At 44.1% G+C, this 15,295-nt stretch overlaps 1 protein-coding gene and 1 long non-coding RNA gene across 2 annotated transcripts in view; both read right to left on the reverse strand.

Annotated features, from left to right (window-relative positions):
- Window positions 1-3,112: 3,112 nt before the first annotated feature.
- On the reverse strand, window positions 3,113-4,972 carry LOC147208204 (uncharacterized). The gene is made up of 3 exons (XR_015100281.1): window positions 4,707-4,972; window positions 4,494-4,597; window positions 3,113-3,256 (listed from the first exon to the last, which is right to left on the reverse strand). It is a non-coding gene; the product is annotated as an uncharacterized LOC147208204 (long non-coding RNA).
- A 7,250-nt stretch (window positions 4,973-12,222) lies between these two features.
- fstl5 (follistatin-like 5) overlaps window positions 12,223-15,295 on the reverse strand; it is a 151,428-nt gene continuing 148,355 nt past the window's right edge. Inside the window, exon 16 of the mRNA XM_086106122.1 lies at window positions 12,223-14,353. Within this exon, the coding sequence (XP_085962248.1) occupies window positions 13,651-14,353 (703 nt within the window). The 3' untranslated portion in view covers window positions 12,223-13,650. The remainder of the gene's footprint in view (window positions 14,354-15,295) is intronic.

Raw genomic sequence — 15,295 nt, forward strand, 5'->3', positions numbered from 1 at the left:
CCAAATTTGAGCATTCACTCACACTTTTGATCAGAATCAGCAAAGACCAGATGTCCTTAATTTATATATATTTTTTAACTACTAAAGCAGTTCAATATTTGCAACGGCAAATAGTAGCCAGAGACTTTGTGATTGTGACTTGAAGGATTCTTCCTACTACGACTACTTTGACTTTTGTATTTGATGGTGGCCTGGATAACCTGTAACACAGGGGTGCCCGTTACGTCGATCGCGATTGACCGGTAGATCGCGGACTGGTCCCAAGGCGATCGCGAGGGGTGCAGAGGAGAAAACAAACAAACAACCATTTGTGTGTCTTTGTGCATGTTAGTAATATACTTTTTGTGTTAATGTACAATGCACCCTAATCAACCTATCAGTCTCATTTTCACAAAAAGTATGAACAAAACAAAATCAAATAAAGCAGGTAAATCTTTAACCTACGGTGACGCGTGACTTTCGTCACCGGAAGTTGTTAATGCTCAGCAGCTGCAATTGCAGCTTGGGATCAGAGCTGTTGCGCTCTACCTTTTATCGTTATCATTATTCTCATTCAGTTTGTTTCATGTACAATTCACAGAGGGCGAGGGCAAAGAATAGGAATCGAGAGGGCCGAGGGAAGCACTTTAAAACGGTACGTGTGAGCTGCGATAGTTAACAGGCTGCAAAACTGCGTCGCATGCCTCCGTGTCAGGCTATTGCTCATCATGGCGTATGTGTGTGTATGTGCACGCGCGTGTGTGGTCACGGATCGATCGCGGGAGGTTGGTTGATCGAAAAGTCGATCTTCGGTCCGAAATGTTTGGCCACCCGTGCTGTAGCAAATTGCTGCCTCTCACAGGTCAGTCTTTGTACTACGGCAGATTTGGGGAGGACTTGTGATTGTCTGAGATATCGTTTGGTAAAGTTGAACAAATAAAGGACAAAGTGCTACAAAACAGTCAGGTGTTCTGTCTGTAATGAATATATTTACTGTTGTAGGCATTAAGGGTCCCCCCAAAAATATTTTATTCATGATATATACTTTGGGCGGCCCGGTGATCCAGTGGTTAGCACGTTGGCTTCACGGTGCAGAGGTACCGGGTTCGATTCCAGCTCCGGCCTCCCTGTGTGGAGTTTGCATGTTCTCCCCGGGCCTGCGTGGGTTTTCTCCGGGTGCTCCGGTTTCCTCCCACATTCCAAAAACATGCGTGGCAGGCTGATTGAACTCTCTAAAATTGTCCCTAGGTGTGATTGTGAGTGTGGATGGTTGTTTGTCTCTGTGTGCCCTGCGATTGGCAACCGATTCAGGGTGTCCCCCGCCTACTGCCCGAAGAGCAGCTGGGATAGGCTCCAGCAGCCCCCGCAACCCTAGTGAGGATCAAGCGGTTCAGAAAATGGATGGATGGATGGATGGATGGATATATACTTTCAATTTATCGGCCTATTAATCAGCTGACAGAATTTTATTCTGTCCAGCGTCGAAATCAGCAGTTATCCGCCCCAAAAAAATCCATATTGGTCGCGCCCTACTCTCGTGTACATATAAGAGCAGCAAAGTTCCTCCCCACATTGATTCAATTGTTTAAAAATAGTTTTTTTTGGATATCTCGTTTAAGGATTCCTTGACATGACTTTGACAAACGCACCTCGCAGCCCTGTTCCTGCTCACAAACAACTCATTCCGTATTCTCAAGGAGCAGCAAAAGGAGACATGACTTTGTCTTCTCTAGCACGAATGTGCGAGGCACAATCATGAAAACACAGAACTGTCGTCAAAAAAGGCCAAACACAAAAAAGGCGTGGTGGCTGAAACTAGTTATCTGCACACTGATCGCTGGCTGACTTTTGGATTTACATCAATTCCTAATGGCAAGGAATGTTTGCGGCTCACATTTATTTTGGTGTGCGAGTGTTTCCTAGATGCGTTCGGCATTCCTTCCTTTAGAACAAAGATGCAAGAGCACAACGTCTGCCTTTGCTTGTGCAGATTGATACAAACAACTCTGGCAGGTATTTTGCTTGTTTAAAGGTTGGTAGGTCTTTAATACTTTACACAGTGACGCCGCAAAGTCAGTTATTTTGGGCTTCTTTGGGTTTCAAGTGAGATTATGGAACCATAATTGCTTGGATACAAATAGTTGGCTCTGTCAAGTAATCGGGTGCAGTTCAACAATCACATACTTTTTTGTTGTCGTCTGCCTATTTCTCAAAATATACCGTATGTGTGGGCGACCCCTTCTGAGTTTTGCCTAATTATGTCATTATTTGGCAAATTCTCATCCTCTAATCCCGCCCCCTCTGCAGATCTCCACCCATCACTTGGAAGATGGGCTGGGTTGAACATCCACCATTTTTAAAGGGCTACCAGCCCAAGTGGAAGCACGATCTTGCCAAAGCTATGAAGCTGCATTAGCCAACACCATTGTTGATATAGTGGGCAGGGTGGTATTTATGTTCAACAATGCGTCCACTGCATGCGCCACACACACAGATCTGCTATTATATTGACAAGTGTAATTTGGTTGTTTGATGATAAAATGCTGCAGGGGTGGGCAAACGTTTTGGCTTGGGGGCCACATTGACTTTTAAAATTTGACAGAGGGGCCGGGTCAGCACAAGATACGATACAAACTGAATTTGTTTGCAGTCCATCCATCCATCCATCAATCCATTTTCTGACCCGCTTTATCCTCGCGAGGGTCGCGGGTGGTGCTGGAGCCTCTTCTCGTTGTCTTTGGGCAGTAGACGGGGGACACCCTGAAACCGGTTGCCAGCCAAACGCAGGGCACACACAGAAGAGCAACCATCTGCGCTCACACTCACACCTAGGGACAATTTAGAGCGTTCAATCAGCCTGCCATGCATGTTTTTGGAATGTCGGAGGACACCGGACTACCCGGAGAAAACCCACGCAGGCCTGGGGAGAACATGCAAACTCCACACAGGGAGGCCGAAGCCAGAATCGAACCCTGCACCTCTGCACTGTGAGGTCACCGCGCTAACCACTGGCCCACCGGGCAGCCCGTTAGCAGTACATACAAAACATAAACAGAACAAAAGCATTTAAGTATTAGCATACTTTTGAATGAAAACAGTGTTGTTGACGTTTGGAAATTTGGCTGCACTTAATGAAGCATAAATCTCATCCAGTTTCAGGGAGTTGATTTTGTCCTTGAACATCATGTCACATTGGAGATCTATCAGTTCGCACTGCAACTCCTGTGGCACTGTTTCCGGGTCTTGTGAGAAGGGACGTGACACCAGCTGAAGGGCCCTGTCAATTTTTCCAAAATCACAAAACTGCCGGCCGAATTTGTCATACAGGTCATCCGGTGATTTTCTGTATTTTTTTTTCATGTTGCGGGGCCTTTTTTAACGTAGCCAGTGTGGGGAAATGTCTGACATTTGCTTCAGAAATGAAACCAGCCTGCTTTTGAAGGCTCTGACGTTTGCTTGCATTTCACGCACAAACTGTCCCTCCCCCCCCTTGTAGCTTTCTATTCAGCTCGTTCATGTGTGTCAGTAGGTCCACAGTAAAGCAAAATCACAAAGCCAACCTGTGTCATTCGGTTCAGGGAAATTGTCAGTATTCTCAAGTTGCTCCAAAAAAGAAACAACCTCGTGTTTGAGCTCTCACACACGTTGACATACTTTACCCATACTTAACCAGCGGACATTAGAATGGTACAGTAAGTCCGTGTGATCAGCGTCAGTTTCTTCAAGTAAATGAATAAACTGATGGTGGTGAAGTCCTCTCCCTTGACTAAAATTAACAAGTTTCACAACTGGCTTCACTACGTGCTCAAGCTGCAGCATGGATTTACACAGTGCTTCCTGGTGAATTATGCAGTGTAGGAATATTGCTTTCATCCAGTGCCAAAGAATATCATGTAAATACCTCAGCTTTTTTTTGTTTGGTTTTTGTTTACTTTGCTTCTTAAATGTTCGTCAATTTCTTCAATATGGCGAGTCACTGACTAGGGTGATAAGCAATTTTTTTTCAAATTTGCTCTTGCTCTCAAGAACTAAAATACTTGCTGTCTCGACCATACACTCTTTAAGAAACACCCCTTCGGAGAAAGGCTAGCTAGCTTTTGCTAGTTTGAATGCCAGTAAATATCTTCGTGCTTGCTTCCTTGATGGAAGTTACTCGAGTAATGGTGTTTTGCTGAGCCTGCAAGCTTGCTAGCAACCTGTCGTACGTTCTTGTCTTGAAAGGTTGCTAGCGTAATTAGCATGCTTGGTGGAAAAGTGACGGCTGATGTTGTATTATTTTAAAACCGCCCCAGTTTCTTGGAAAATAAGACACACAGCCTTGGATCGGTCTTCAGTAAAAAAAGTATTTAGGCGTCCATTCTTTCACACCCTACTGCAGATGGGTTGTGATCTCACCAATGGAAGTAGAGCGATAATTGGAAATCGCTCTCTCTGTCTCTCGTTCTCTTGCTCTCTCATTCTTTCTAAATTCTGCAAAATCAAGTCACTGCCCTACCTGGTGTTGAAATACTCACCAAGTTGCAAAGCCCTCGCTCTGCCTCTCGCCGTCTTTGTAATGAAAGCCGTGGTCCCTCACATTCCATGTTGGTGGCAACTGCCAATCATACAGAACAGCAATCTGAAATGAACGTCGAAAAGTACTGCTGTTTTTAGACCATACCATACTATTTTCTACCGCTTATCCGGGACTGGGTTGCGGAGTCAGTATCTTTAGCAGGGGAGCCCACCTTCCTTTTCCCCAGCCACATCTTCCGAAGGGATCCCAAGGCATTCCCAGGCCATCCAGGAAACAAAGTGTCTCCAGCGTGTCCTGGATTGTCCCAGGGGCCTCGTGCCGGTGGGACATGCCCGAAACACCTCACCAGGGAGGCGTCCAGGAGCCATCCTAATCAGATGACCGAGCCACCTTATCTGGCTCCTTTCAATGTGTTGAAGTAGCGGCGTGACTCTCAGTTCCTCCCGGATGACTGAGCTTCTCACTCTGTCTCTAAGGGAGAGCCTGCGAAGGAAACACATTTCGTCCGCTTTTATCCGGAACCGTGTTCTTTCCGGTGACCGTAGGTGCGAGTTGGAACATAGATCGACCAGTAAATGGAGAGCTTTGACTTTCGGCTCAGCTCCTTCTTCTCCAAGACAGACCGATACAGAGTCGGCATCACAGTCGACGCTGCACAGATTTACCCGTCGATCTCACACTCCATTCTACCCTCACTCGTGAACAAGACCCCAAGACACTTAAACTCCTCCACTTTGGGCAGTATCTCATCCTGGAGAGGACGCTCCACCCTTTTCCGACTGAGGACCATTGTTTCAGATTTGGAGGTGCTGATTCTCATTCTAACTGCTTGACACTCGGCTGGAAACTGCTCCAGTGAGAGTTGGACAGCCCTGCTTGAAGATGCCAACAGCACCACATCATCTGCAAAAAGCAGAGATGCAATACTGAAGCCACCAAACAGGACACACTCTCAACACCTTGGCTGCGCCTAGAAATTCTATCCATGAAGGTTATGAACAGATTCGGCGACAAAGGGCTGGAAACGATTGCGACTTACTCTCGGCAATGCGGACCAAATTTTGACCTCGGTGGTACAGGGACCAAACAGCCTATATCAGGGGGCTCGGTACACCGTACTCCTGAAGCATCACCCCATAAAACTCCCTGACAGGCACCGACAACAGTGCAGCTACAGCTCCGATCAGCCCCTTAAAGAATGGAGGCACGAAACATGGTCCACACAGACTCAATGATCAGTTGACAGCTGCGCCCCTGTATTCACCCGAGTATCCAAAACATGAGGCAGATGACACGACTACAAAGATAATCATTGAACTACGGCCTAGAGCAGGGGTGGCCTTCCAGTCAGAGACTAAGAGCTAAATCACACACTCTCTCACACACGCACACACACACACACACACACACACACACGAGCTGCAGTGGTTACTTACTACTTGGGTCAGCTTGTTACATATTTGACCGAAGATCGACTTTTGAAGCAACGAACCTCCCGCGATCGACCCGATCGCGCATGTGTAAGCATATATACACGCACGCATACACGCACATATGCGGACGCCCAACCACTCACACGTGCGCATAGGCCAGCACGCACGCACGCTGAGATGAGCGACAGCCGGAACGTTACCGAACATGAACGAAATCGAAACGCACAGACAGTTTTTTTCGCCCCCATTTCCTCCTCCCAACTCTTGCGCTCAACTTGGGACCAGTCCTGGTCGATTGCGATTGATGTATTGGGCACCCCTGCCTTAAAATCTGAGGTAATTCGCTGACTAGCTTAGCGCTGAGCATCGTTGTTTGCGCATGAGCCGTGATTCAGTTGTTATCTGATTGGTTGCCCTGTATGTCAATCAAGTAATGGGATTGATGATAGGCTGACGTTGTAAGTTCTGTGTATTTAGTGCCATTGTTTGAATGGCAGCAGAGGCGTTTTCGACGCTTGTCAATTGGGAGCCGCATTGAGCCAGCCAAAGAGCGTATCGCGAGCCGCGGGTTGGCCACCCCTGGCCTAGAGTGTCCTGGTGTCAAGTGTATTTATGGACACGCTTATGTGTGAACATGGTGTTCGTTATGGACAATCCGTGACGAGCACAGAAGTCCAATAACAGAACACCACTCGGGTTCAGATATGGGGGGCGTTCCGCCCTATCAGGCTCTTCCAGATCTCACTGTTATTGCCCACTTGACCATTGAGGTTCCCCAGTAGAATGATGGAGTCACCAGGGGGAGCGCTGTCCACAACACCCTCCAAGGACTCAAAGAAGGGTGGGTACTCTGGACTGCTCTTTGGTGCATAGGCACAAACAACATTCCCCACTCAAAGGCGGAGGGAGGCTACCCTCTCGTCCACTGAAGTGAGCCCCAATGTACAGTCAATCAAGCCGGAGGGCGATAAGCGTGCCACACCTGCTCGACGCCTCTCACCTTGGGCAACTCCAGAATGGGAGAGTGTCCAACTCCTCTCAAAAGGACTGCTACCAGAGCCTAAGCCGTGCTCTGCCTCACACACCAGTTATAGCCATTTTCAGATAGTATCAATTCCACTCGGGGAATTGAAATGCCCTAATTATAATTATTGTTAATTATTTTGTTGCCTACTGCCTGTTGAGTCCAGATGCTTCATTTCAGTATATTCTACACAGCCGTTAATTAATCAGTGAGGCCTTCAAAAGTGTGCGATTAGCATGTTGATGGGTTGTATTCATTCACACGCACCATTATGCTTCATTACCTCCTCCAAACATGAAAAATGTGAGGTGAGATGCTAAAGGTTTGTATGCAAGTCTGGTGCAGATCACAGAATGTATTTTTATTTATTGCGGAGGTTACCATCTGCTTGTATTCTGGTAGAATTTGGTGGAGTCTCACCAGATCCAGCAGATGGAGCGCGGCATTCGGTAACCATTTTGTGCAAATTACTGCCGCCAACAAGGCCGTGGTGCACCTTTATGTGTCGTGAATTGACCTCGTTCAACATTGCAAAAGTCATGTCAAAGTAAAATGAATGATGTGAACATCATTTGAATGGGTACATGATGTGGCAAATTGACTTCAATGGTTTATACCAGGGGTGCCCAAACTTTTTTGACCAAAGATCTACTTTTCGATCAACCAACCTCCCGCGATTGGCCCGTTAAGGCGCACGCGCGCATACGCACGCACTTACACACGCATGTGTGATGAGCAACAGCCTGACGTGGAGGCATGCGAGGCACTTTTACAGCATGTTATTATCGTAGCTGACGCGTACCGTTTTAAAAAGCTTTCCTCGGCCGTCCGGATTGCCATTCTTTGCGAGTGACATCACTGAATTGTACACGAAACACACTTTGCCTGATAATAATAACAATAATAATAATAACAATAATCAAAGCGACATCGCAACAGCTCTGATCACAAGCTGCATTTGCAGACTGCTGAGCGCTAACAACTTCCTTTGACGCAGGTCACGCGCCACCATAGGTTAAAGATGACCTGCTTATTTGATTTTTTAATTACTTTTTGTGAACGTGAGATTGATGTGATTATTAGGGTGCAGTGTGCATTAACACAAAAATATATTACTAACATGCACAAAGACACACAAATGTTTGTTCCCCCCCTTCCCCCTTTGCACGCCTTGCGATCGACCTGGGACCAGTCCGGGAGCTACCGGTGGATCGCGATCGACGTAATGGGCACCCCTGGTTTATACATCCTGTAAATCGGTGTACAGGAATAAGGTGCGAAAAGTGTGCTTCTAATTCCCAATCCTTTGAACATTTGAGGAAAGCATGCTGCACCAGTTTTAAAGTGTGAAAAGAACATTCATAATATCTCCTTTAAATGACACCAACAGGGAGAATTTTCAGAACCTTTTCCCCTTTTCCCTCACATATATTATATTCATCTCAATAGTGCACTCGCACATGCCATCTGCACTTACAAATACACACGTGTGAATACACGTCTGTCCGTAAGCCGACAGTTACATCCGCAAACACACATGGACACACATCTTCACACCTACACTTTTATGCTCCCCCCAGTTCCCTCCCTCCTCCTATAGACACACACCTTAAGCACGCAGGCACCTCCGCACGCACACAACATGGGCTAGGTATCATCTGCTGATAATGAGCACGCAGCCAGGTGGAAGGCTTCTCTGTGACCCAGAGAAAAGCTCCCAGGCGACGCCGGTGTCATGTGGGGAATATATGGAGGAACCTAGCATGTACGGGCCTGCCTCTTTGATTGTTTCGGGGGTGATGCCAGATTTTGCTTGCTTGCTCCATTACATCGGAATTGCCTCCTAATTCACCTGCACCTCGTTCATTTTCCTGTCGGTAATAACTATTTGTGTTTGTGCTGTATCTACCAACGGCGTGCTTATATGAAGCTCTGTGAAAGGTAGCATCTTTCCACTGTTGAGTGGGAAGAAAATCCTACAGTCACGCATCAGACAGCTCTGACAATAAAATAACACAGTGTCACAAACACACGCGCACAAAATGGCTGCCCTAGTGTGCAACGAGCCGTGACTTTGTCTCCGACGAGGACAACACATCACGTCAAAACAAATAACAAGCAAGTCAGGTCAGACTGTATAGATATCATTTGAAATGTTTTTTGTTTTTTTTTGGTGGGGCGGCGGGGAATGTAGTTTTTAAACAAATTAGAGAAGTTTAGGATCTACTAATTGGTTTAAAATAGCATCAGCCATTGCATAGCAGCCAGTGTTGTCCCCATGCGGTCGACTATAAGATGAGCACAGGCCAGGAGAAGAAGAGATGTTGATGAAAAGTCAAGACGCTCATTATTTTCAAAGGCTTAGCAGGAAGATGAAAATGCCATGAGACATGCGGTGGGATGAGGGGGGTGATAAAAACTGCCGTCGTCTTATTGAGCAAAATGGATTGTCCATACAAATGAAAATGATTATGAGGAAAAGCACCTAATTAAAAATGCAAAGTGTTGTTCAAGTTTTCACAGAATATGACAACCTTGAATACTCTGCCAGAAACGCTTTTACAACAGGCAATATGACTGTAATTCAGCCGGGAGTTTATGTGCATCAGTGGATGCTGGGTTTTTGGTTGGGAATAATCAGTTGATGCTAAGACACTCAATACACTCAGTGGGTGTGTTGTTGCTCTGCAGTTACTGTGGGACTGTATTATGCTACCTTTATTATGACACATACTGTAGGCCTGAAGTCTTCCAGTGTCTAAACCTGGATACCTCTGTGACATATGGTCAGTCCGTTGAGCTTTCTCCCAGTCAACACTCTCTTCTGTGTCTTCTGCATCCAGTTATCCAAGAGACTGTTTACATGCTTTGGTAGGATCTGCTATTATGGGTACTCTATTAATGGCAATATGCCTGTCAGTATTCTTAGATTGCCCGTCTACATGTGTTGATGTGCCGTTTGTGTTCAAATATCCATTGTTTAAAGGGTTCAAACACCAAAACTTAATTGCCTTTTACATTGTTTGTTCGCATTTGTTAGCATTACATTTTGGGGATTTTAAATGCCCAATGTGTATAATTCTTCATTTTATGTTTATTTTGGCCATAAACTTCAACTTGCAGTGACAATCAACAGTTGGGAGTCTCATTTTCTTTAAATAAATAAAGAATTATTCTTTATCTGCCAAATTGCTGCTTGTTATGTAATGAGTTGAGTTTACTGTTCTCAAACGTTTGCTCAAAGTAAAAGCAAACGCCCTGCCCCCCCCCCCCCAAACAAGAAAACCTCAACATCTGAATGACAGCTTGCACCTGAAACCTCAAAAGTAAGATCAATTATGTTTAAATGCATTTCTTGTATTTACAATATTGTCGATGATTGGATCAAATAATTAGTTTTTATTGTAGTCAATTTTAATATTGCTGTGAGATTTTTTTAAATTCAGTTAATTGTCATTAATTTTTGAGCAAGTCGATTTTTTTATTGGTTTAACATTTTTGTTTTTTTTATTCGTAATTTTTGTTTTAGTTGAAGTTTTAGTGGTTTTAGTGTTAATTTTAGGTTGTCTTAGATTTGTATTTGATTTTGTTTTAATTTTATTATTATTATTATTACTTTATAGTGTATTTGCAACATAAAAAATGTCATTAGAGATTGTGTAATAAAGTAAATGACAGTGCCCCAAATGACTGTTGGACCTTCCTTCTTCTGTACGGATTGGATGTATAGTAGTCCCAAAATAAATAATAAAATTTAAAATGAACCCCGAATCCGTATTTACAATCTTAACTGACAAAAAAGGAAGAACATTTTTGTGATAATTATACTGTAATCAGTTTTAAGTATAAAAAGGAATTTCTGTTATATTTTGTTATTTTAAGAGTATTTTCACTTTTATTTTATTCCTTAAATGAAAATGTTTTTTCAATTTTAGTTTGAGTTTTTTTTCATTAGTTCTCATTAACGACAATAACCTTAATGCGACTGTATTTTTTGGGTCGGCGTTCATTTCTCTGTAATAGCATCTCATAATATTAACATGTCTATTTTTGCTTTTTTTCATATTGACTGTGGTACCAGTTTCTCTGAATGGCTTTTGGTAATCTTAATTGGAAGATAGCGAACACTGTGCAGCTTCCTTCCTGCCGCTAATTGTGTGTGTGCACATGGAGTTTATAATAAAAACAAACAAAAGCACCCCGTCATTCAACCATATGAAACCCACCCACATTTTACTCAGTGGCCCTGCATGACAAATGTATTCATACGCCAAGGAGAAAGTCTTTTCGTGAGTCGCTGTTAGTGCCGTGACTGGACCATGGAGCCGCAACCAATCAGTCGTCATGGAGACGACATGATTAAGCGGACTCGAGTTAAGTCTCCTGATGGAGACTGTGGCTTATGTGACCTCGACCACATAAAGCATCGACTACAGATAATTAAGAAAGTGTCGGTACCCCCTTTCCATTCACGTGGTTGCGTTATTAGGGGACTTTCGGCCAAGAGAATTATTCAAAGAAATCACCAGCCTGTGTGGCTGTCTGGCGAAAAGAAATGGAGATGGGCATGCAAAGAATGCCTCAACAAAGACTTTGGAGGGCCATTCGAGTCACACGATGAGCTGGTGACAAGGGACCAAGGCTTCCTGCAAAAAAGGAAAATCCGTCACTAAGTGGCACCTATCCAAAAAGTTGTGTATTTCCCAATAACGGGGGGGGGGGCATCCACAACACAGCAGCCTGAATATGTATTTAAGGCAGTGGTTCTCAATTATTTTCTGTCATGCCACCCCAAGGAAGAGGAAAACATCTCGCGCCCCCCCTCTCCCCGCACAGTATCATTTGTCTATAAAATTGTTATAAGTACACCTTTGCATAACACTGTATCCTTATTAACGTATAAGAGAATAAAAGAAAGAAATACGGACCAACTTTATGAAAAAAAAAAATAAATAATAAAATAATTTTAATTGTTCATTTTCTTACCATGATACCACAACATTTTTGCTGACGGTTGTAATGCCGTCACAATCTAAGATCATAAATGCACTGTGAATTCTTTGAACATTCGCAGACAATTTCAAAAGTAATTGCAATCTCTCCTTGTGACGATCACACGCTACATAAAATATCTCCCATCCAACTAGACGAATGGCCAACGTGAGTGTTGTTGGCCATGATAAGCGGCAAGCGTTAAATTGATGGACTCGTGTTCCAGCTCGAAAGGGAAGAGCGCGGTCATGACTGAAAGAGCAGATATTACACATGGCTTCGTTTGTACAGATTTTATTGTTGGGTAAAATGACAAGCATTATTTTTATTTTGAGATATATATACAGTATATATATATATATATATATAACAATCGGCAATCGCACCAAGGGACACACACTCACATACACAAACATGACTACCGTGAACGTGAGAAGTGGTGACGGCAACGCGCTCAGTGGAGGACCATCACTTGTGTTTTTGATTTGTACAGTCGGTCACCGACTGAATCAGCCGCTCGGGATGTAAACAAAGAACAAGACGGCAGAAAAAGTCAGAATGAGGCGTGACAACAATGAGACAGGAAAGACAGATTTCATATCATTATATACACGTGAAAATTCCATTGTGAATTTTTCAGATGCAGTTGTCATTGGGATTGTTAATGCATAGAAAGTGTCCATTGTCATCGTCTTGCACACAATGTATCACAAGAAGCCACTCTATCTCACTCTAATCGCTAATCTCACTCGGGTGCATCCTAGTCTAGTCTAATTTCCCTCCTTTTGGTTTGGTCCAAGATTTTAATCTTTCATACAGACAAGTGCTCTACCTACTTATCCTCAAGGAACAATCTTTGAAGTAATTGACTATTTATTTATTTTTGCTCTTCTTAACGCATCACGGTCGAGTTTTGATTTTACTGATTTGGGCAGGAACCAAAAAATAACAGAAAAAATGCAATCAAAGTTTACCAAATGCTGTTTAGTATTCTGCATTGAAGGTTTGTGGGCACCGGACAGTAACGAAGCTCTCGGTGAACGAAGAGGGGTGGGGGAAAAATTACAATGATAATTTTCCTTGAAGGCACGGGAGAGAAGTTTGGGGTGTATTACGAGAAATGGTCCGCATCTGCATTGGCTATCTCTTCACTAAATAACGCTGGTCAATGGCAAATTTTAATCAGAGATTTATGAGTGCTATATGTGCCTCTCAACATATTTTTAATGCTGATTTAAAAAATGTCTTTACTCTTTTTCCCCCAGCACACAGGTTTTTGAGATATTTTCCTTGATTTTTAAAATTTGACCAATAAAAGCTTGCGCAAAACAGATTTTACCATGCATTGTAATTTAGAGCTATGATGATTCCCAATAAATATTCCACCTGTTGCTGAACCTAACCCATCCAACTATTATCCTTTAATTGATAAATAAATTTTACTACACATATTACTTCACTACATATTTCATTATAATCATCTTTTTATTCTGATGAAAAATTGATGTGCTGGAGAAAAAACAAAAAAATTAAAAAATCATCCAGAAAAGAAAAATAAATTGTCAAAACTTGTTGACCAGTGAAATATATTTTTGGGACTCCAATTACTTTTGGATTTCTCGTGACGTGGAGCTCAGCATGGTCAATTAGCATTTTCAAATATGTTACTCTCCCACAAAATTCAGTGCAGCAGTACCGGAACTGGACTAAGACTCCCCGACCCACGCCAGCACATTGCCCTGGACCACGTCGGTGATCTCGCAGTTGAGCTTGTTGAGCCGGCCGTCCAGGATGAACAGGGACTCCCGGGAAGGGGTCATGAGGTACTGGCCAAAGGTGCCGCCGCCCACCACCGCCCGGTTACTGGCGCTCCACAGCCATTCGTACGGCTTGATGGCCTCTTTCAAGCTCTTGATCATCTTCACCTTGCCGCTGTGCAGCTCCACGAACAGCACGTCGGTCTGGCGCCCGGAGCTTCCGAACACGTTATACTGGTGGGCCTCAGTGAAGGAGCGCTGGAAGGCCAGGTCGGAGATGTGCAGGTTGGTGTGGATGTCAAAGGGCTCCCCGATCTGGCCTCGCTCCGAGATAGTCTGGATGCGCATGAGGCCGTCGCCGTCGTCCACGGTCACGAGGTAGCGGCCGTCCGGGGACACGTGGGGCGTTCCGGTGACGTCGCGGTTCTGGCCCACCACGCCGTCCGTCACGCTGTCTACCATGACCTGCGGCTGCGTGGCGCCCGTGGAGTCTGGGCGGCAATTGACAAAGTAGTAGCCGCCCAAGTGGGTGTAAGCCGCCGACTTGGGGATGCAGTTAACGTCCCGCAGGCTGATGTTCTTCACATAGGCCATCGTCTCCAAGTCGATCTTGTGCAGGACAGGCTCATTTCGGTGAAAGATGAGGCCAAATCTGTTGGCAGTTTCATGAGAGACAATACAAAAGATTGAATCAATCGCTAATCGTGACTGTTTTCTTCTCCAACCAGGAATCTACGATGGCTGGACCAGTCGCCGCTTTGTTTCAGACTGAAAAGTCATCAACTGTTTGGATGGACCGCAACCATATTTTGTACAGATAGAAAATGAAAAAAAAAAACTACACGCTTGGGTCACTTACTGGACCATACACACACCTTTTTCATTGTCTTCTTCCCACTGTGTCAAGGGTCCGCTAAAGATGATCCTAGATGACGCTTGACTGTCTGACAAAGGTGGACTAGACCTTGGATTGCTTGCTTGTCAATCACAGGATTGATTTAGGCCAAGTGGCATGTCCCACACTGGATTTGTTCCAAGTTGACACCAGGATGGATGTTTTTTTTCATTTCATGTCATTTCATGTTTATTTGAATAGGGACAGATCTACAGCACAGATAACTGAGGAACACATCTGTCATGTCCAGCATCACAGCATTTATAGTGGGCATGGGCCCATATTACATTCTGATAACCGTGAGCAAAAATATCGCAGTACCATGGTATTGAAATAACAGCTCTTAAAATGTCCTTTTTAAAAATATATATATATTTAAAATATTTGGGTGACTAAAAACGGCATTGTTTCCCCATTTAACACAAGCGTTTATTTTTCACCAAAATATGCAATATAAAGAAATATATACCACGTCATCATCATGAACATTCTTCTTAGTAAGTTACAGTGTCCCGTCACTGGTGAGCTCTCTTCAGAACAGACCTGGGGACTACTCCTGGTGTTCTTGGAGCTAACTACAGCAGTACCGCTGGCACCATTTTACTTTCTTTAGTTTGACGAGAATGCACATAAATCAACAATCGCAGTGTCTCTCTTTTGTCTCGCTCCCTCCCTCGTACCCTGCGCGTAACTAGTCAC

This window comes from Hippocampus guttulatus, chromosome 2 (assembly GCF_054856545.1).
Source record: "Hippocampus guttulatus isolate MCC_2025c chromosome 2, RoL_Hgut_1.0, whole genome shotgun sequence".
In the NCBI taxonomy this organism is placed as follows: domain Eukaryota; kingdom Metazoa; phylum Chordata; class Actinopteri; order Syngnathiformes; family Syngnathidae; genus Hippocampus; species Hippocampus guttulatus.